Source organism: Rhineura floridana, chromosome 8, assembly GCF_030035675.1.
Source record: "Rhineura floridana isolate rRhiFlo1 chromosome 8, rRhiFlo1.hap2, whole genome shotgun sequence".
In the NCBI taxonomy this organism is placed as follows: domain Eukaryota; kingdom Metazoa; phylum Chordata; class Lepidosauria; order Squamata; family Rhineuridae; genus Rhineura; species Rhineura floridana.
In genome coordinates this window covers 87159622-87182698 of record NC_084487.1, presented here as the reverse complement: position 1 = coordinate 87182698, position 23077 = coordinate 87159622, and the positions used below count along the sequence as shown (strand labels likewise).

The 23077-nt window shown below is 40.7% G+C and overlaps 1 protein-coding gene across 1 annotated transcript in view; it reads left to right on the top strand.

Annotated features, from left to right (window-relative positions):
- The first annotated feature begins 2205 nt into the window (after window positions 1-2205).
- PPP1R3A (protein phosphatase 1 regulatory subunit 3A) overlaps window positions 2206-23077 on the top strand; it is a 41539-nt gene continuing 20667 nt past the window's right edge. The window contains exon 1 of the mRNA XM_061640023.1: window positions 2206-3044. Coding sequence (XP_061496007.1) covers window positions 2248-3044 — 797 coding nt within the window. The 5' untranslated portion in view covers window positions 2206-2247. The remainder of the gene's footprint in view (window positions 3045-23077) is intronic.

Below are 23077 nucleotides of genomic sequence, written 5' to 3'. Positions count from 1 at the left end.
AACAGACAAAAGAAAATATTTCTTTGCACAATATGTAATGAGTTTATGGAATTGGGGGCCATAAGACATAGTGATAGCCACTTGCTTAAATGCCTTTAACAGGAATTAGACCAATTAGTGGAGGACAAGGGGAGCACTGGAAGCTAATAATGATGGTTATATGTAAGCTCCAGAGTAAGAGGCAGGATGCCTCTGAATGCCATTTGCTGGGGATCGATATCAACTGAGGGTTGTTGTATTCATGCCTTGGTTTGGGGCTCCTCCGAAATATCTAGTTCGGCACGATGGGAAACAGGATGCTGGACTAGGTGAACTTTTAGTCTATGAAGGGATTCATGTTCCCTTATCAAATGGTGGTAGATAGTTCACTAAACATGGAATCTCATAATATGCAATCTCTTGTCATTCAGGTGTAACTGAACATATGAAATCAATGTATTAGCATCCTTTCAGCAGCTACAATAGCAAAGAATTGTAGAGGCTGGATGCAAAGACTACCGGGCCAGTGTAAAATCTAGTAGCAGAGCTAGAGGGAAAGCATAAGCCCTGACATCTAAGGATGTGAACAAATCTGTCATTTTTAGTTTCTCTCTTCCTGATTTTCCAATCTTAAATTCAGTTTTCCACATTTCTGCATCATTTTGTGATTTTTTTTAAAAAAAAGTCCTCATGAAAATTTATTAGCATTTTAGTGTAAATTTATCCTAATTCATGCACTTCTGAATGCAGTTTTGCCTGATATGCACATTTTTGCAAGCAATTTTCCCTACTAGAATGCATATGTTGTTTTCACTAATATATATATATGCATACGTTTACCTAATATACACATTTTGCATACATTATTTGGCTGGAGAATTCGGAGAACTGCAAATTGTGAAGAACAGCTATGTTTCGGTTTGCATATTGTTTCAGAAAGTGCAGATTAGGTAGGTTCACATTAAAATCCTAATTTCTCCCCCATCCTTAATCCATTCAGGGCAGACTTTAGCCCTACGGCACAGTCAGTAGGCACTGATAATAATCATAATCAGATTTTATGCTGACGTAAAAACCTATGGCTGGGGAAAGCCTATTGTAGGGACTGGTGAAAGGATGACTCATGCGATGCCTGAGAGTTACCTGATACATTGTAGTACTCAGTTATAATGGGATTGTAACTGACAGGTCCCATAGCAGGACAGATTTGCCACACTTGCGTCACATAGGACACATTTGTGTGGCTAGTTGCTGGCTTTCAGTGATGATCATCCTTTGTTAAACTCCTATAACATTCCCCCCTCTCTCCCTCCCTCCTTGCCTCTTCCCCATGCGTCTTCTTTTTGGAGTGAGGCAGCTTCATCCTTTGCTTCAAGCATAAGGGCAAGAACCTTATCTTTTAGACAAGCATTTCAGCTGAAAGCATGCATTTTAAGGACACAATACATTAAAGCGCAGGGGGAAACTATAGAGAAAGGATAGTCAGGAAAAGTTAAGAGAGCTCACACTGCTAAGATAGGAATGAAAGGGACAAGGGTTAGCAATTCAAAGGAGTTCAATCAATGTTGTTGTCCTTTCCACCATATTAATATCATAAATGATCCAAATGGTAGTTTATCAAGTCTTGAATGTTAGCAGTTCATCACAGGCTGAGGATTTGAACTGAGGCTGTGAAGCTCTCAAAAATATTATAAAAAGTAGTTGCTGCTGTTGTTATCCCTAGGACCTGTCGGTTCAGTGTTCATTCACAGGGTTCACTGAGGATAGAGATTGGCCCTCTTGTCATAAAAGCAAATACACATATGTAAGGAAAGCCAAATTGTATTGTTTGTGCCCATTGCATTTTGACATAAAAATCTCACATAATATTGAAATCCGTAAGAAGACAAAAGTAAACATCCCAGTGTGGGGAAATCTATGGTTCTGCATGGGTGCCACTTGTTTTTAATCACCTGAATGTAAACTTGCTACATTCTCAACTATACTTTTATGATTGTTTTAATTATGACAAAGGTTTGGGATTTAAAGTTGCCCACATGCTGAATGCAGACATTACCTTCAAAATGGACGTTTTCATAGTAATACTATCAGACCAAAGGCCTTTGGAGAACAGACTAACATAGTTAACAAGCCATTGCTCCTATTAATAGACCAGAGTCCCTCTTGCAATGTCAACTGTAATATTAATCCTTGTTTCAAATCACAGGGTCTCAAATATCAGCTGCCACTACTCAGACGGGTCTCTTTTGGTTTATATCAGAGAACCCAATGGAGTCTTTTGAAGAACCTGGTCATATCAATAGGGAGAACTTATTAGAAGTTCCTCCTTTAAGTGATTCTTTGTCAGAGGATGAAGATGTTAAGGCTACACTTCAGCCCCGTTTCTCCCCCAGCCCTCGAAGGCGGAATTCAGATTCTTCTGAAGAAATGGAGACAGAAGCCCCATCAACCATTGCAAGAAAAGTATCATTTGCTGATGCATTTGGTTTTGACCTTGTATCTGTTAAGGAGTTTGATACCTGGGATGTTCCAATTACATTACCAAATGATGACTTAGAAGACGAAGTTGTGCCTGTGGAGGAATTCTATTTAACTCCGCTGTTTACGCCACCCGCCACACAAGAAGAGCTTTTGCAAAAAGTGCGTGCACAGAAAGTATGGCTAGAGTCTGTCGAGGTCCTACCAGGGATAACATGTATGAAGGGCATAATTCGTGTTCTGAATGTGTCCTTTGAAAAGTTCGTCTACGTCCGGATGTCTTTGGATGACTGGCAGACTTATTATGACATTTTAGGAGATTATGTGCCTAATTCTTGTGATGGTGAGACTGACCAGTTCTTGTTCAAGATTTCATTGGTTCCTCCTTATCAGAAAGATGGCGCTAAGGTTGAATTTTGTATACGTTATGAGACATCTGTGGGAATATTTTGGGAAAACAACAACAATCGTAATTATATTTTAATCTGCCAGAAAAAGGAAACTGCACCACCAGTGAAAGATAATAACATCCAGGAAGATGTTACAGACAAAAATATCAAAGGCTGCTTAAAGGCAACACTGAGCAGGTGAGGCTGCATCTTACACTTCCTTCCTTTTTTGTTTTTAACTGTAAAGACTCTTTCAATTATAGTTTCCAAAGAAAAGTGTCTCAATCTCCTCAGAAGAGATACTGTTAATAACTTTTCAAAATCTGTCACTGTGGTTAATTTTGTGCTTCGGTACTACTTGAAATCAAATGTACAGAATTACAATATAGACTTTTTCAGAGAAGTGAACTTGGAGGAAATGTAATTAGTCTTACTAACTGGAGTATTACCAAAATTGCATGGAAGCCATCACAGATATGTATAGATGAAGCAGCTTATTACAGGTGGAGCAGTTTGTTCATGCTGCTTAAAATGTGGAGCCTATTTAAACCTTGATCTTAGTTTCATGCAATTTCATTTTATTATAGACATTTGGCTATGAACCTGCACAGTTGTTGCATAGTCCTGATAATTTAAATAGGTTTTAATGATAATTCAAAAACATTTGGAATGTTTTAAAACACCCAGAAGCCGTTTAAACAGTTTCTGTTATATTGGTCACAAAAGAGAACAACTAGTCTGTCTAGTTGGCTCTGAGATGGGAGAAGTGGTGGGAATGCCACCTAGACCACTTTCACACCATACATTTATTCCACTATTATTCCATTTTAAACAGTCATGGCTTCCCCCAAAGAATCCTGGGAAGTGTGTAGTTTGTGAAAGATGCTGAGAGTTTGGAGATTCCCATTCCTACTCATAGAGCTACTGTTAAACCACTATGGCAATTGTAGCTCTGTGAGGGAAATAGGATTCTCCTAACCTCTCAGCACCCTTAACAAACTATACTTTTCAGGATTCTTTGGGGAAGCCATGACTCTTTAAAGTGGAATAAATGTATGGTGTTAATGTAGCCCTAGTGTCTTTCACCTCTAGATAGGTGACTTCAGGAACTTTAGGACTTCTTAGGGGTCCAGATTTGGCTCAGAGGTCTCCAGTTGTTGACCACTGCACTAGAAGAACACCATAAATATATACAGGATTTCGTTATATTTCAGCAGTGAAGATAACACATGATGTAAAGATTTATGTTTTGGTTGCTCTGAGAAAGGCAACATTCAATGGTGTGTGTGTGTGTGCATGTGTGTGTGTTTTAACCATCATCTAGAGCAGGGATGGGGAACCTTTGGCCCTCCTGATGTTGGACCAACTCCCATCAGCCCCCAGCCAGAAAGTTCAATAGTCAAGCATGATGGGAGATTTGTCCACAGGTTCTTCATCCCTAATCCAGATTATGCTATTTCTTATCAGTTACGGGTTGATGTTTTGATTGGAAGACTACAAGTCTAGAAAAGTTTATTACAGATTAAATGTATGGTCCCTGACTGTATAAAGATATTCATATCTCAGAGAATTCAGCTATATAAAACAAGGAGCCATCTTCCCCATGTAATGAAACCTGCTTTGTTTTCATCACAGACGACTTGATTTACGGCCATAACACAAGATAATGCATGCTGCTGCTTTCATTTGCACCATGGTGTACTAGTCCTATTGTGGTTGTGATTAGAGCACCATATTTGAGCCCCTGCACCCTGAATGTTTCCTGGTGAACTCCTGACATTGGTGGCCCACCATGACATTGGTAGCCCCTTTGTGAGCATGCTAGTGGCAGTGGCATCATGACAGAGCTTGGAAAAGTTACTTTTTTGAACTACAACTCCCATCAGCCCAATCCAGTGGTCATGCTGGCTGGGGCTGATGGGAGTTGTAGTTCAAAAAAGTAACTTTTCCAAGCTCTGCATCATGATCTATAAGTCAACCACCATTTTAAATTTCCTGCAATATTTCCTGTCATAATTTTGCTCCGTGACGTTCTGGGAAATTTTAAATAGTGGCTGGCTCGTAGTTGCATTTCACAAGATACAACTGGCCAGAGGGAGCACAGGTGGGTAGGCAGGTCCAATTAGCATCTGGGGATCCTCAACAACTGCCCAAGGTACCAAGTGCTGATGCTGGATTTGTGTAAAGGAGAGTTAAAAGATTAGATCCTGCATAAGAAGAACCCTGCTGGATCAGACCAAAGGCCTATCTACTCTAGCATTCTGTTCTCACAGTGGCCAGCCAGGTGCCCATGAAAAGCCTATAAGCAGGATATCAAGAAAAAGATGCCACTGAGAGTCATGCTTCAATGTACTGCTTTTGAACACACACACACACACACGGGTAAGAGGGTGATGTATATGAAACACATGTCAAAAACCCTCTACAGTAAGTGGAACTAGTTGTGCAGTTCTTCTGGATCCTAGCCCAATCCTCCAATAGTACCTATGGTGTTAGATCTCTGTGTATGATCATGAGATTTCTATACCCTCTGAATTAAACTCAAGAAATGGCACCTGCTCCCTTTGTAGTTCTGACTCTAGTGAGATATTTCACTAACCATGACCTATTTGTATATATTTGGCCGTGATTCTAAGGACTCAAATAGAAGTCTGGCAATTTGCAACCTAACTGAAGAAATCTTTAAGGGTCAAACTACACAGGATAGTGGTAGAGTCCTCATCTGCATTTGTCTGCTCACAGATGGTGGACATGTGCATTTATCTTAATTTAAATTAGGCTGACTTCTTTTACAGAACTGATGTAACATGTATGTTGCAACCCATCCTGTAATCATTATGCCTCTCTTCCCTTAATCTGTTGCTCAGACACTTTTCTCCATTCCTAGCTCACTTCTGGTGTCAGAATTGGGGAGGGAGAAAAGTGCTTAGAGCAACAGACAGGGGAGGGGAGGTCAGGTGTATGTGTCAGGGGTCCAGTGTTCCTCTCTCAAGAGAGGAACTAATTATACAATGCGTGATATTTTATTAATATTTATATAAAGACATACATCCATACATTTAATATATAGAATACAGAATATTTCAGGACATATCTTTAGATTCTGTCTACCTCCTTCCCTTGTCCCATGTAGTTTAGCTTGATTACTAAAATTATTTGCAGTATTTACAATTTTTTTCAGACAGAGAGATTATGGCACTAGCACTGTGTGTGTGTGTGTGTGTGTGTGTGTGTGTGTGAGAGAGAGAGAGAGAGAGAGAGAGAGAGAGAGAGAAACACTTCATACTCAGAGCTTGGAAAAGTTACTTTTTTGAACTACAACTCCCATCAGCCCAATCCAGTGGCCATGCTGGCTGGGGCTGATGGGAGATGTAGTTCAAAAAAGTAACTTTTCCAAGCTCTGATTATGGACTAAACACCGTGTGACTCTTTGTTTTTAAGGTCTTGTTTGAAAGTACACATTGTACAGACATACTTAATTTAATCCACAGACCTTGGAATTAAAATTCTGAAATCTCCCCAGTTACATTTACAAGCCAACTACTTGAGTTCAATTTGCTTCATCACTCAGTGACATCATAGCAGTTAAGCCAATGGCACCCAGAGGGACTAGGGCTCTCTCTTCCAAACTTACTGCTTGTGGAGCATGAACATACTAGTAATTGTGCTATTAAGATCAATGGAACTTCTCAACAAGTAGTATTTAGGACTGAGGTGCCTATTTATTTACTTACTTGATCTGTCTGCTTTCAAAAAGTGAAACGGATTTCCCTGAATGTGGGAGATGAGTGTTCATTTCCTTCTTCAGCCATTTTACTGCTTCTCTCAGCCTAACGTTTCTTAGAGTGTGGTTGTGACCATAAACAAGACTGTATTACAATGTGTACAGAACATATTGTTTTCTGGAAGCCCCCAACAGCAAGGTAACATTAGAAAATACCAGTTATAGAAAAATATGAATAATACTAATAACATAGCAGCACACTGTGGCTGGGAACCCACAGCGTCCCATTCCATACCCTGGCTCCACACAACTCCGCACAGCTAGCTTGTCTCAGTTGTGTCTGATGACACTCAGAAGTGATATCAACCACGGATGGTGGCAGGCTGTGGTAGAGGCTGGGAATTGTGCTGGCTGGCTTTTGTGTTGGTTTTAGGGATTGGTTCTCAGGACTATCACATCCACACTGAGACATGATCAGGTTTGGGTTGGATACAAAAGAGGAAGAGAGGGCAGAACTTGGCACAGGCTATTACAACTTACAGATGTCATAAGAGGCCTTGTCAGGGGTGCTGAGGGTAGTGAGATGATCCAGAAAGGTGAGGCAGATGCCAGAATTCTGTCCCAAAAGGGGCAGCAAGCATATTGGGAGCAGTCCGGAGAGATGGAGGCCTGGGAAGGGATTTTGCTCAGCTGCCAGCCCAAGAGATATCAACATGGTGTGCTGCTGATAACTGCTCTAGAGTGGATACTTTCCTGTTATCTACTTGGGCTACTCACCTCTACTGTGTGCATAATAAAATGTATAGCAGTATATTTGCTGGGTTTGTTGCAATGTTTGGAGCCCCATGGAAGCAGAGGGGCAGCCCCAGATCACACATTTTCAGTTGCTCTGTGACACAATTTTGTAATCTACTCTCTTTCAAAGAAAGGTACAATCAGACACTTTCTTCATCAGTGCTGTTTCAAGATAGTCGATTCAGTTGACTTATCTGAAATGCTGTGTGTGTGGGGGGGATTAGAAAACAGAGAAAATATATGGTAGAGGACTAGACCTATTCTATTACAGGTTTAAGGTATATGAGAAACTGTAGACTACTGTCACAATAAGCTACAGCTAGCTTATGCATCTAATAATGGTTATTAACTTCTCCTGTTCTATGTCTGCAGAATTCCATAAAGGAATCTGGACAGTGATGTAGGGTTTGGATTGCTGAAACTTGGTGCTTTCATTTAAAAAAAAGATAAACTCACTTCTGGTTCATATGATTGTGCAGATATTTAGAAATGTGACGGCAGTAGGTTATATCCAAGTAAGCTCTACTCAGAGCAGACCTATTGAAATAAATAGCTCTAAGTTAGTCATGCTCATTCATTTCAGTGGGTGTACTCTGAGTATTGATTGTAGCACTGGAAACAACCCAGTGTCTGCAAAAGCCTTAATACTAATCTATACTATACCTTTAGTAAAGATATAGCATACAGTTTTCTCAAGACTATATCATGTCTACATATGCTTGCATGGGATCACATATCTGAGTGTATCCCATGATGATGATGTTGCCTAATACTAGGGACTCTACAATAACAGCAAATAGTACAGCCTTGCCTACAGGTTACATCTGTCAAATCTATCCATAAACTCTACAATAAATTCTGCTTGCATATGAAAACTTACCATATTAGGGAAAAGAACCATGATGCTCCTAGACACAATTCAAAGTGTGGTGATTACATTTAAATCCCAAATCAGCTTAGAACCAGGATATCTTGGACCTAAGGCACAGGCCTAAGACTTCCATACCGGCTCCTTCTTGCATATTATCCTGCCTGCTCCCCAAGATCATAAGGAGAGGGTCTTCTCTGTGTTCTACCAGGAAATAGTAATTTGTAAATATTGTAAGCCACCCTGGTGGTGATTTTGCAGGAGAAGGACAGTTTAAATAAACAAATAATTTTAGCCAGACCTTTTCTGTGGCATATTTTTCATGTAGGGAGGTTGACAATGCAATCCTATACATGTCTACTCAACAGTAAGTCCCATTGAGTTCAATGGGGCTTACTCCTCCCAAGTAAGTGGGTATAGGATTGTAGCCGTAGACTGAGTTCACATTTAACATGAAATCTGCTGCATGTATTCTGAGCTGGTAAAATCCTGTAAGAGTTGTACAATGTACCTTTGCTAAATCTTTGAATCGGAGCTCCATTTGTCTGAGTGTGGAGTCTAGGGTTGCCAGGATGTATCTTTAAAAGTTGTGCAGGGGGAAGGGAGAATTTCACCTTGTGGTTTTTCCCATTACAGTGTTGCAAAAAAACCTGCACTTCACTGAATTTTCTCTTCTCTTAAAGATACAGCATCATTCTCAGGCCCTGAGCCACTAGAGTCCTGCTACTCAGGGTTCCCAGTTATGTTCTCTTGGGAAGCCATTCCCTTCCATTCACATTTTCTGCTGCTATCAGTCTGCTCCTTGACAAACAAACAAAATTTTATTCTTGAATATGCAATTTAAAACAAAGGATGCACATTAACATCATGCAAAACAGAAGAGTGGATATAATTTCTTTGATTGGATAAATCAAACGTGGGATGTTCATTTTCCAGTAGCAGGCTGTTTGTTGTTTCTAGCAGACCTTTGGGTACATCTTGCCAAAGTGTTCCCTTAATAATGCTGACAGCTGCTGATCCGATCCCTGTTTTAAAAAACTTGCTTACCCTTGTTTCCCATTAAATGATTGCTCTTATAATTTTTATAACTTTTCTGATCAAAAGAAACACAGGAGTCAAAAAGATATACTTCTTTGCATAGTTCAGGATTTTTGTTGCGAGCCCTAAATTGCAAGAGCACCCTGCAATCAGCCTGTGGCTTCGGTTAAAGACTTTTGCTATTATTAGGAAGTGATGATGTACATGGTCTTTATCAGCAGAGCAGCTGTTCCCTGCTACTGTGAGGGTGGGCTTTGCATTTACAGGGTGACAACTGAGAAAACAACACTCTTGCTGTTCTCAGATCCTCTTTAATATTCTTTACACTAGACCAACAGCTACTGCTAGGAGATTCACAGTGTTTTTTCGGTGGCCGGGGAAATCTTGAACATTTCGGTACTTTTATTGGAAAAATTGAAAAAAATATATCACCTTTTCCAAATTCTTTGGGGCCAACATAGAAATAATAGCCAATTAGACAAACTTATTATTATTATTATTACTTTGTCGCATTTCACACCAAAGTGTCTCAAAGTGACTTGCAGAATTAAAATCAAAACACAAAACATTAAAACCAAGTATAAAACCAAGTATAAAAACATCAATAACACAAGACCTAAAGTGCTTGTCCAATTTTTTTAAATTTTCTTTATTCATTTCAATCGGGCTTCAGGCCTGGACATGGGACTGAAACAGCCCTGGTCGCCTTGGTAGATGATATGAGGAGGGCGTGGGATAGGGGCGAATGCACCTTCCTTGTCCTCCTTGATCTCTCAGCGGCTTTCCACGTTATCCTCTTGGACCGCCTGGAGAGGTTAGGTGTGGGGGGCACTGTATTGCAGTGGTTCCATTCCTTCCTCTCTGGTAGGTACCAAAGAGTGGCATTGGAGGATGAGGTTTCGGATCCTTGGCCTCTCACTTGTGGGGTGCCACAGGGTTCCATCCTCTCCCCGATGCTGTTCAACATCTATATAAAGCCGCTGGGGGCAATCATCAGGAGATTTGGGCTGCAATGTCATCAGTATGCGGATGACACGCGGCTCTATCTCTCATTTAAATCTGCACCGAGGTTGGCTGTAGAAACCCTGTCCAAGTGCCTGGGGTCGGTGAGTGGCTGGATGGGAAGGAATAAACTGAAGCTGAACCCTGACAAAACCGAGGTACTGTTTGTGGGAGACAAGGGAAAGCTGGGGGATGTGGACCTGGTGCTCAATGGGGTACGATTGCCCCTGAAAGACCAGGTCCGCAGCCTGGGGGTCATTCTTGACTCCCAGCTGACCATAGAAGCTCAAGTCTCGGCTGTGAGCCAGGCGGCGCTGTATCAACTCCATCTGATATGGAGGCTGCGCCCCTACCTTCCCAATCACCTGCTCCCATTGCTGGTACATGCCCTGGTCACCTCTCGCCTAGATTACTGTAATGCGCTCTACGTGGGGTTACCCTTGAAAACGGTCCAGAAGCTGCAACTGGTACAGAATGCGGCGGCTTGTCTGATTAAAGGCAGCTGCCGGCAAGATCACATCACTCCAGTACTGAAGGAGTTGCACTGGCTACCGGTTGTTTACCGGGCCCAATTCAAGGTGTTGGTTTTGACCTTTAAAACCCTATACGGTTTTAGCCCAGTCTATCTGAAGGAGCGCCTCCAGCATCATCAGGGATGCCGCTCAACAAGATCAGCCTCAGAAGACCTTCTCTCGATCCCACCGGTTAAAACAGCTAGACTGGTGAGGACTAGAGAGAGGGCTTTTTCTTTTTTTCTTTTTTTCAATTAATTTTTATTCCAATTTTCAAAACCAAAACAATACAAAAGAAAACAACACAAATCAATAACTAGTACAATACAAAAAGAAAGAAATATATATATATATATATATAAAAAGAAAGAATATTGACTTCCGATTTGTCATAGTTCAGCTATAAATCTATAATATATAACAAACCTATCTCTTAATAGATTATAAAATCACCTTCCTCCAACAGTTATCTTAGTTGGTTTCAAATCTCATTAACATCATATCATTTTAATCTTCCACAAAAAGTCAAAGAGAAGTTTCCAGTCCTTGAGATATATGTCAATAAATTTTTTTTCTAAATAAACATGCCAATTAATCCAACTCATCAAATCTACTAAGTCCAGTAATTTTAAATCGCTCTTCTGTCATTATCCATATTGGGTCCATCTTCCATCTTCCATCTTTACACACCCAAAAATCTTGCTGTCATAGTCATATAATAAAAGTCTGATAGGAATTTCCTCCATCACAGATGTTTTCTTACCATCAAATCCAAACGTATCACTGAAGTGTTGTTGCAAAGCCGCATCTCTGTTCCTCTTTTCCACATGATACACTAGTACATCTCTTGAAGGTTTTTCCATTGACACAAAACAGGGATTAATTCTGTTAACTTTCTCCATTTCAAGTTCCATCAAATCCTTCCAGTCCAAGAATTTTCTTGAACCGATAATATCTTTATCTCCAATCTCTTCAATTCCTTCAAGGACAGCGCTGAATTCCAAACTATAATATTTGTCTCCAGGATCCATCACAGCCAGAAAATCCAAATCTTTTTTCATGTCCATAATTAAGCCAATCTCCATAGTTTGAACCTTGCCTTTAATTTCTCTTCCATCCTTTTTTTGTTTTCCAGATCTATCTTTATTCTCCTTTCTCATAGAATCCTGAGTTTCTTTCAGCTCCTGTCTCATTTCGTGAAATTCAATTCTCCAGGCTTGTCTATTATTTCTCAGTTCTTGTTTTATTGAGTTAATCCCATTCATTATTTTCTGAAACATGTCTAGAGATAAAGTCCCTTCTTGTACATCCATGATCTTCTTAATTGTCATTCTTAAAACCAAAGGAACAAAACTCCTTCAATTTTCAATGTCCCAAACAGAGAGCAGCTTATTTCTTTAACCAGTTACAAAGGAGTTAATCTTTCCAGCAAACTAACGTCACACGCTAGACAGCCCTTATCTCTTATCTGCCCAGAAGTGTAAGAACGGCTTTAGTTCACAGCGTCGAAATAGCTAGTAGCAGAGAGAATGAGCAGATTCGTCAAAAAGAAAAAAAAAAGTAGATCAAGAAAAATAGTCCCAGTCTTATCTCTTTCAATCAGAAATCTCTCATCCGTTTAATCTTTAGAATGCTATTTTCCATGTCAGCTTTTTGCAATAAAAAAAAAGATACGCTATTTATATTTTCTTCCCCCTTAGTTCCGTGAATAAAAAAAGGAAAGTCTTACCTCACCTAGGTTATCTCAATTGCTGTTACTTTGACAAATCTCTTTAGCTGTATAGATAAGAAAATGATGAATGTAGACAGGAGGATGTTTGCCTGTTAATCCGTATAAAAAAACGGGTCACTTATCCAGCTGAGCTAGCATAAAAATCCTCGCTCTGTCTGAGCTGCTGGAAGACAGACAATTCTGACGAATTCCAGACTCCAACAATCAAAACAAAGCTATGTAGGAAATCTCACGTTTCTTCTTTAACCGGAAGAAATTATTCCCAGTCAGAAAAGAGCCTTCTGACTGAATTTAAACTGGAAAAGTTTCATCCAAGACGAGAGCTCGTCTCAGAGGCTGCACAGGCGTAGGGATCCTCCTGGGAAGTCGAGAGAGGGCTTTTTCAATAGTGGCCCCCACCCTGTGGAACTCTCTCCCAAATGATCTCCGCCATGCCCCTTCTATGATGAGCTTCTGCCGGGCCTTGAAGACCTGGCTCTTCAGGCAGGCTTTTGGGGTGATTTAGGTTTTTATTGTTATGGTTTTAAATGTTAATGTTTTAATGTATTGTTTTTATCTTGTACGTCACCCAGAGTAGCTGGACATCCAGCCAGATGGGCGACTAATAAATTTAATATTATTATTATTTATTATTATTATTATAAATGTATTTATATACCACCCTCTCATAAAAAATCAGGGCTGTGTACAGCAATATAACATTTAAAAAAATTAAAAGCAGTACAAATATATATAAAAGGACCAAAACCTACCCACCCAACTTAAAATGATCAGTACAAAAAAGAGACCAGAGACGTATAACTAGTTACCGTTCAAATTAAGGGCAAAATGCCTGGGTTAAGTAAAAATGTTTTTGCCTGGTGCCTTAATGCACACAATGGCACCAGGTGTGCTTCCCTGGGGAAGGTGTTCCCCAAGGAGCCATCACTGAAAAGGCCTGTTCTCGCATCACCACCCTCTGCACCACACCTCCCTCAGAGAGGGCATATGGAGAAGGGCCTGTGATTATGAATGCAGTGTCCTGCTTGGTTCATGCAGGGAGACAAAGATTGAACTAGTTACCTCAGAGACCATAGAGAAAGACTGAGCTACTTATCTCATTATCACGATGATATTCAGCCACCCATGAATTCCCTTTGCCTGACTCCATGACTCATGCTTAGCCTATGAAAAATCTCTTGCCAGTTTATTTGCTTCCATTTGCTCTCTGTGTGAAGTAATCTTCACCTAACTTCAGAGAAAATCTGCTTTGTCAATTGCTCTCAACTTCCATGCATATAGTTTGACAATCATTATCTCAACATCACAACATCTCAGCAAACAACTGGAGAGGGGGAATGAGTGGAGAGGTTAACAGGCGAGCAAATGCAAATTCTTATATAAAACACTAAGTCTAAAGCTTGTCAGTAAATAGTACAACTTGAAAGAGAAAAGGCCTAAAGGAGCGAGATACTTCTCTGTCTCATCTTCATCTTAATTCATCAGCTGTACTTCTTCCTGCTTTAAAAGATTTCTGGGCTCTTTCGATATTGTTCCACATGGCTAACAGTGCAATCTTAAGCAAGTTTACTCAAGTCTGTTGAGTTCAATGGGACTTACTCCCTGGTACACTTCAGAGTGCAGCTGTGCAACCCAATACTAGGCATGTTTAATCAGAAGAAAGTCTGACTGAGTGCAAAGGGTTGGGGTGGGGGGGTCTTCCAAGTAACTGTGCAAGAGATTGCCATTTTAGGAATTCGCTCCTTTGAATTTTGTGAGGATTACTTCTAATCCTCCGTGGTGCAGAGTGGTAAGTGGCGGTAACGCAGCCGAAGCTCTGCGCATGGCCGGAGTTTGATTCCAACGGAAGGAGGAAGTCGAATCTCCGGTAAAAGGGGTCGAGGTCCACTCAGCCTTCCATCCATCCATGGTCGGTAAAATGAGTACCCGGCATACGCTGGGGGTAAAGAAAGGCCGGGGAAGGAACTGGCGATCCCACCCCATATATACGGTCTGCCTTGTAAACATCGCAAGATGTCACCCTAAGAGTCGGAAATGACTCTCACTACAAGTGCGGGGACACCTTTACCTTTACTTTTACTTCTGAGTAGACATCCATGTGATTTGGATGTAAACATAACATGCAAACTCAGTACCAAATATAATAGATTAAAAAAAATCTGAACACACAGATATCGGTTGTGATATTTATGCAACAGCTGTGACATAAAAAGGTAAAAAGTTGGTAAAGGCAGTAATACAGCTGTTTAGCACAATGCAGCAGAACACCCCTCGATATGTCTTTAAAATTGCTACTCATATAGCAGGACGGCCCAGAAAGGGAAAAAAATATTTCTTAAATCATCTGATCTTGACCAGGCACAGGGCATTTCCCCCCAAAGATTAGGCTCCAAGCTTCAATCAGCTTCCAATTGTGAGTGTAAAATGTGCATTTGGCCGAGATGCTCATTTGCATTACAAAGATCTCTCCTCCACTTTCTCTTTCATAAGAGAACAATGATCAGACATTGGGGGGAAAACAGCAAAAGAGAAGCACAAAAGCAAATTTAAATGTCTGTATGGAGGGAAAGTGCCCAAGAACAGGCCTGCTGCAGCCATCAGAAAGGCTGGACCTGTTGACCATCCAATGCTGTGTAATTGACTACAGCTGGGAGGGGAGCCCTGGCATCATCAGGCTAGGCCTTTGTCAGACAAGCTCAACACCACACAATAAATAATACTGTGCCCAGCAATTCATTTACCAAGCTGCCAGTTTTGCAGCTGCCCAATGTATGTATTTCTGCCACAAAGGTTCAGGCTTCCTAAAGTCTTTAACGATATTTTTTCTAAGCATAGTTGTAACAATTCTCTCTCTCCCACCCCAAAAAAGTAACTTTACTACTCACGATGGAAGGACATATGTTTATGAATATGACTAAGGTGTGTGTGTGTGTGTGTGTGTGTGTGTGTGTGTGTGTGTGTGAGAGAGAGAGAGAGAGAGAGAGAGAGAGAGAGAGATTATAGTTTCTTCTCTTTCCCTGAAAATACATTCCTCTATAGATTTGTTATGGAGATGGAGAAGAAGGTGGCTATTTGAAAGTCCTTGGGAGATAAGACATGTTAGAGTATTGGCAGAGCTTGGAAGTAACTAGTTACAAGTAATGAATTACTTGTAATTCATTACTTTTTTGAGTAACGAGTGGGTAATTCCTTTACATTTTGATTGTAATAGCACTAGGAGTAATTTTACTACCTTTGTGGAGTAATTGTAATGTTTCCAGAATTACTTTTGGGCATTACTTGGGGGGGGAGCAGGGGAAGTCTTCTGCTCCTCCGATTTGTGGATGAAAATCGTGTGCCTCAAACTGGGCTTCTGTGCAGTGTTGCTCTTTCCTCATGCTCTGTGGATGGACAGGAGGTGATGAGGGAGGAGGCGGAGAGCGAGAGGGGGTCGAGTGGAGAAAACAATTATTTTAAAAAATGGATAGTGGTGGTGAAGAATGGAGTGGAAGGGAAAAGGATCATGAGGTCAAGAACATGGATAAAGGAGGAGAAGGAGGCATCAGCAGAACAGAGATAAAGAACTGTGGAGGTGAAAGATGACAGTGTGTGTGTGTGTGTGTGTGTGTGTGAATACTGTGTTTGTACTTGGCACACAAAGTGGCCTCCACCACCCTCTCTGGCTACTGTGCTGCATTTGCAGTATTTTAACTTTTTTGTATCTCAGGGGAAAATGTTTGCTTGAGTGAGTGTCCCTTAGTTGGTGGCAGGGCAGGGTCTGGGAGGTGGTGGTTAAGTGAGAGAGATTATGCTGGCTGGCTGAGTGAGGGGGTTGCACTTGGTTTGGCATGCAAAGATCTTAGTGGCCTCAGCCTCCCTCCCCACCACCCTTACCAGCGGAGAGACCACCATTGCTATCTTATGAATAAAAATAATTATTCTACTACCTCTGTACGTTTGTTTGTTTTTAATGTTGTTTTAGGCTACTTAGATGTGCAGCAGCCAAGGCCAGCACCTTGTAGGTGTTTTTTTTAAAGTAACTGAAATGTAATTGTAGTGATTACTTTGGAGGAAAAGTAAAGTAATCAGTTACTTTCAGAGCCATTGCAATTGTAACGGTAATTACTACTTTTTGGGGGCATGTAACTGTAACTGTAATTTATTACTTTTTAAAAGTAATCTTCCAAGTTCTGAGTATTGGTAAAATTAGCAGAGTTTAACTGAGTGAAGTTGCTCAGCATTTTGTGCAGCACGAGTGTGTGTGGTTTACCTGAGAGAAGGCAAGCTTTTACCTTGCTTGGAATCAATGAGGCTTTAGTCAAATAGAGAAGACTACTTGATTAATAGAAATACATACTTGATAGGAAAATCTCTAGTTCTGGCTAACTAAGTTGGAGGTGTAATGGCCCAGCTTGGTCATTTCCCTCATGCTTGAGGAGAGAGACAAAGAGAAGATGTCTGCTCTCCCTTGGCTGGTCTGAGGAGGAGGAAGGAGAGGATGGAAATGAGATCAGCTCCCTGAGAGTATCAGTTTACAATGGACAAAAGATAGGTAGTGGAACACAGGTAAGGTTAGGCAACCTAGCCAAATGGAGGACCCTCTCTCTGTCTTTCCTTAAGAATGCAAAGAGAACCAAATAGGCTCTTCCCACAAGACACACTTCCCTTCCGCTGTAGATACTGTTGAAACCGCATTGGGCTTAGAAGCCTTTAGAATATTAAGAAAATGTTCAGTGTCTCTGAAATATTCAGTAGGATAATCAGATCTGGGAAAGCAATCAAGTAGGCTGATGGGTAGGGTCTGAGCAGCTCAAGAACAAGAGCAGAATATGTCTAGTTTGATTGCATGTGTCTCCAAGGTAGGCAGGCTGAATTGCTCAGTCCAACGCACTATTTCTTGATTCTTTTCCCAGGCGAGGAAGCAAGAGCAAAGTTTGCACTGAGTAATGGAGATTTAGCAGAGCATACATTTTAGGAGGAAATGAATCCTTGCTGAGCAGCAAATTAGTGTTTCTAATTATGCTGCCTGTATGTAGAGGATTCAGGCAGGTCTCACACAAAAACCTGCTGAAAAGGCCAGAAATTCCAGGAAGCCTGGCATTTTCCTCAACAAGTAGAAGAGAAAAGCAAATACCTCCCCATTTCCTGCATCAGCAGTGCATGTCAAGCTGGCAAGAGGGAAAAATGGAATGAAACGTACTGAATATTAGGTGCTATTTCTGGATTCATGAAGTGAACAAAGAAAATCAATTGAAAAGATGAGAAAATGTTTGGGGAAAATTCTGGGTAGGAATCAACTTTATGGAGGACTGGAACTGAACTTTATAGCAAGCATTTTGTAGACCTCTCTTTTTTATATGTGAGATAGTATTTGAGCAAGTCATACTCAGAATAAAACCACTGAAATAATGGACTTGACTAACCTTTCCATTGATTTCACTGGGTCTACTATGAGCATGACTTGCTCAAATAACACCCACAATAAATTAAATGTGACTTCTTTTATAATTTAACACTTGCAAAAACAACACAACTTAGATTGGGAAACTAGGTAGATCACATAGTATGATAATATTGTTATGTAACAAAATATTGTTCTGAGGCAATATGTGTGGATGTTGTATTAATAATAGTACTGATCTGCATATCTTAACATATGAAACACTGAAACCTTTTTGGGTGGGGTCAGAAAGAACCTACCATATGAAAAAAGGCAAACACAATTTTTCTTTGATTTGCATACATGGACTTTGTTGATTGTCATTTTACTCACCATGCTGCTTATACTGTTTCCTCTCTGAATAATATCTTAAAAATAAAATACTTTCCAGAAGCCTTTTCAGGCCCAGTATGGACATTCATTCTAATTTAGCGAACATTGCAAATAATTTCAAACTTCTCTGCAAAAACATGAGGGCCAGAATGCTGTTCACCTTCATGAAACCTGAGCTTCTGAGAACTGTGAGCAAGTCACCAATAATCAATAAGCAAAGTCACATTCCACAACATGATTGGTGCACACATGCATTGGTGCATGTCTATAACATGCTTTCTGGGGTTTTAGATGGAAGTCTATCCCAGCCATACCTAGACATGCTGGGGATTGAACCTGGAACCTTCTGCATCCAAGGCAAGTGCTCTACCATTCAGCTATACTCCCAATGGGAAGGCCATCTGTGTTTCCTGTATCTCCTTACTTATGTTCCATCTGAGGTGAAGCAGGAGGTGGAGGAAACGGCTGATACATTATACAGTTTGGAGAGCTTTGTGTGTGGACAGGGATGGATTGTGCCCCTGCTATTTTATCATTTGATAAAAAACAACATAGATTATTATTGTGGTGGTGATCGCAAAGACTATGGTTCAACCATCAGCAAAACAGACTTTTTAATAGTTTTGTCAAAAGTGTGTGTGTGGGGGGGTTCTTTCAGCAGATACAGCTTGTCATTTCATAATGGTGTAGGACTAAGAAGAACTTCACTTTTAGGAATAGCCCCTTCTAAACACAAGTATTGCAAGTATGGTATTGTCCTCGGTCATCCTGCAGAATTCAGTTGGATAAGAAATGAGATAAGTTATATAATGCGTTAATAAAATGGGGATGAATATGCTTCTTCCTCTATGGCAGTGGTTCTTAACCTTTTCCACTGCCAGCACCCCTTGGACTTCCAAAATATGCTCTCACACCCCCTGAAAAAATACAGTTCATTTTTTTAATGTGTGTTTTAGCCTAACTTAGCTAAGATAAATGACAGTTTTCCAAAATCCTTGGTTGTTCTCTTGAACAACGCCTCACACCCCTAGAAAATGTGTCTCACACCCCCGGGGGTGTGTGCACCCCAGGTTAAGAACCACTGCTTAGGGCATAATTAACTACACCCTTTCAGCTAATTAATTGCAACCAAGACTAGGGCTAGATGATACAGTTACCAGGTGATTGTCTCTCCCAATATATCCTGATCTGGATTGAGACCATGGTGATGTGGGTCTGACTCTGCCTCCATGCCCCAAAGCTCCTATTTGCCCCCACAAGGTTGCCATTTCAACAAATTAACCCCTTTCTCGTGCACAGTCTTGACCCAGATCCCTCCCTCCCAGCTGTGATTTAAAAAAAATAAAACAAGCCTGAGAGAGATGACCATATGGTAAATATATTGTTTTGTCCTGGCCCAAGTCCCAGTGAATCCAGTAGAACAAGTTAGTTGCAGCTAACTCAGGTTCCATTACTTTCAATGGGACAGTCATGCCTTGATTTAGCTGGATTTGAGCTTTAGTACAGACTTCCTGAGAAACTTGCAATACACGCCCTGAGGTTCAGGCATAAGGTAGGGCATACCTGGAAATTAATACATTTAAACATACAATTAAGAGTTTTGTTCAGCTGAGAGAACCTTACCACAAACGTCAAACTTCTTCCTGAGGAGCAATTGTTCAATCAAGGAAAGCATAGCAGTGTTTTTTAACTGAATCACTGAAGGACAGATCAAGGACAGTCTGCAACTCTTCTTCACTTGACTGCCATATATCTTTGATATTTCGTCTGCCATCTCTTTACATAAGCACCTTGGTATTCACCAGCTAGGCAATAAGACATAACACCATGGAAACCAAGCACTCATGTGTTAGCAATGTGGTCAGTTCTCTCCTGGCATCCCAACAATGGGACACTATTACAGCTTGCCATAATGATAATATTTTATTTGGAGTTCAGCCATTGCTTTTTTCACTGCTAACAGGTTTTTAAAACCATGTTCTGATCATTAAAAAAAGTCAGTAAACATTCCTGAGGTTATGGAAGGGAATGATGATGCACAAAGAAAAAAATAGAATGTGATCTTGGAGAGTGTTTAACTAAGTCCTACTCAGAGTAGACCCACTGAAATTAATGAACCTAAGTTATGTATATTGACTTTAATCGGTCTACTCTGACTAGCACTGAATACCACAATTATGCTTATATTGTTCTTCATAGGGTGGCTAATTGTGCAAACTGCTTGGCTGTACTACAAAATGGAGAAATTGGTCTGCTTAGGCTTACTAAGTCCTTGCATGAAGCCTGGATGCAGGCATTGTAGGTCTCCCACCAACCTCCATCGTCTGCCTGCTGTGGTGAGTCATATTCTTGTTGATTCACATGCAGGCAGAGGAAATAAGTAGAGACAAAGGAACCGTGTCTGCCAGTGGAGGCTCATCCATTTGGGGAAGTAGGGTCCTGCTCACCAAGCTCAATCTTCCTTCAGCCAGCCCCCACCTACCTGTCTTCTTATGTACAAGCAGTCCAAGGCTGTCAGTGGTCCTTGGGCTGTCAGCTTCCTCCTTAAACTTAGTCTTCCGCTTGTAGAACTCAACAGGAAGGAGGATAGGGGTGAAACTGGTATTAATTGGTTTTGCCTGTCAATAGCTCTGGCTCCACTTGCTCTTGGCCTCCCAGTCTTCTGATCATCCCATTCCAATGGGCACCAGCCACCACCAGTGTCTGCATTCCATCTTGGTGCACTAGAACCTTTATAGGGAACCAGCTATAGGGAACTTTTTTCAGTCTGAGGGGTGCATTCCCTTCTGGACAACCTTCTGAGGGCCACATGAAATGTTACTTTTGCTATAGGAGGCTAGTTTCTCATAAACTCACATGCCACTCAGATAACTAATAGATAATAGAAAAATATCTAGTAGCTAAGTAGCAGTTGGTTACAGGACATCACACTGTGATAAGCAGCTGTCTCCTTTGAAGCTCCATTTGAATACAGAGACCTGGCAGGGCCATCTTCAAAGCTAACTTTCCAGTTGACCTTGTTCCCAAAGATTGGTTAGGACTCCCAAAGCATATTATGCCTCTCAAAGGGTCATTTTGAAAACAGAAGTTTCCTCCTTGATGTGAGGGGTGAAACTAGCCGTCTGCAAATATGGTGTGCCTCATGGCCCCAATCCAGTTGTGAGTATATTGATGCTGATCTTTACCCTAGCTTTTTTTTAGTATTGTTTATTTCTGACAATTTAAACTACAAACACAAAAATAAATGAAAACAAAAAGAACTATACAGCACAAGAGTATTTTCTAAATTTCTGATATGTGTTTTTCTTTCCCTCTTCTGAAATAAATATAGCTGATCAAGTCTTATCTCTGAATTACGTCCTTCCGCTGATATCTGCAAGCCTTTGGCAGTCCCCAGCTATTGTTTCATCTATTTACATAGTCAATAAAAGCATAGTCAAAATATATGTCATATGTATCATTCTAGCTTTTTGCATATGCATCTTTTTCCTAATAATGCAGTGTCCTAAGTCTGCTTTTTTCAGTTCTATTTGTTCTTTTTGCCTCTACCAGATGATGAACAGATGAACAGCTACCAATAAAAAGTAGAAATTGTCTTTGTGCTAAATTCTTGTTTTATCCTTCAATCTATTAACGTTGTAACAGCACTATCCTATGGATGTTTACTCAGAAATAAGCTACAGTGTGCTCAGTGAGGCTTATTTCTAGGCAAGTCTTGCAAAAGGGCTGCTGTTTAAGTCTTAGAAGTGACGAAATGAAGTTAGAATTATGATGATGCCTTAGTTTCTTTTTTTTAATTGACTACCTTATATCTCTGTGTTGTTGTTTTTAAAAATGTAATGTATATTTGAAAGCTCATTGTTATACATACTTCCTTTGAAACTCAAGTAATATTATTGGCTTGAAAAGCAGCGAGACTGAAAAGACCCCTCACATAGCAAGTGAAGGATCAGAGGTCAACACCTTCCTAAGCAGTCACTACGAAGATGACCCCTGGTCTGGAGGCGGGGGGAATCTGTATAGGTATCATGGCAGCTACCACAGTCTCTGTGGTGAATCATGGAGGAGGGTGAGTCAGTCAAAACCTGCAAGACCCTGTCTAAATGTGGGCACCTGGAAACAGTCCGCTCACCCGCATTTCCTCTATTGTCTCTTGTGGATGAAAATTAAAGTCCTGCTGGCCACAGGGGTTAGGGGAAGAGGGTCACTGAGGGGCTTTGTGGAAATTGTGGCAACTGCAGGCCTGCCAAGTAAAGTAATCTGAAATGTTATTGTGTATTTGAGAGTGGTATCGAAAAGATGGTTCAGCTTTTAGCTAATCCTTGTTGGATTCATCTTCATGGAAGGTAGTTGCATGTTTCATAAGGAGACAGGACATAAATAGGCAAGACACAAAGTGTGAGTTTAAACTAGGACCACTTTATTAAATAGAAATTAACTTCTGATTTGCATAGCTGAAATTCAGTGTGCGGAAATATTTAAACTGTCAGGTTCCTAAGCCTGCCATAATTTGGGCGACCCTACCCTGTAGGGAGAAAAGATGGCCTCTCCCCTCATGCCACGCTGTTCAGGTGAGGAAGGCAGCCTTTCTATGCCCCCTCAGAGCCCCACAACTCTGAGTGACATGGTTAGCCTCAAAAGTGATCCATACTTTGTTCCATAGGCCTCAAACCTCTGTGTGAAAGTCTCCAGAATCACTATTTACCTGAAAAGGGCCTCAGGGTACTCACCACTGATGCTAACCAATTCTCTTTCCTACATATACCTGCCAAATGCCAGAATTTATCCTTCTTAAAGGGGAGGAACCA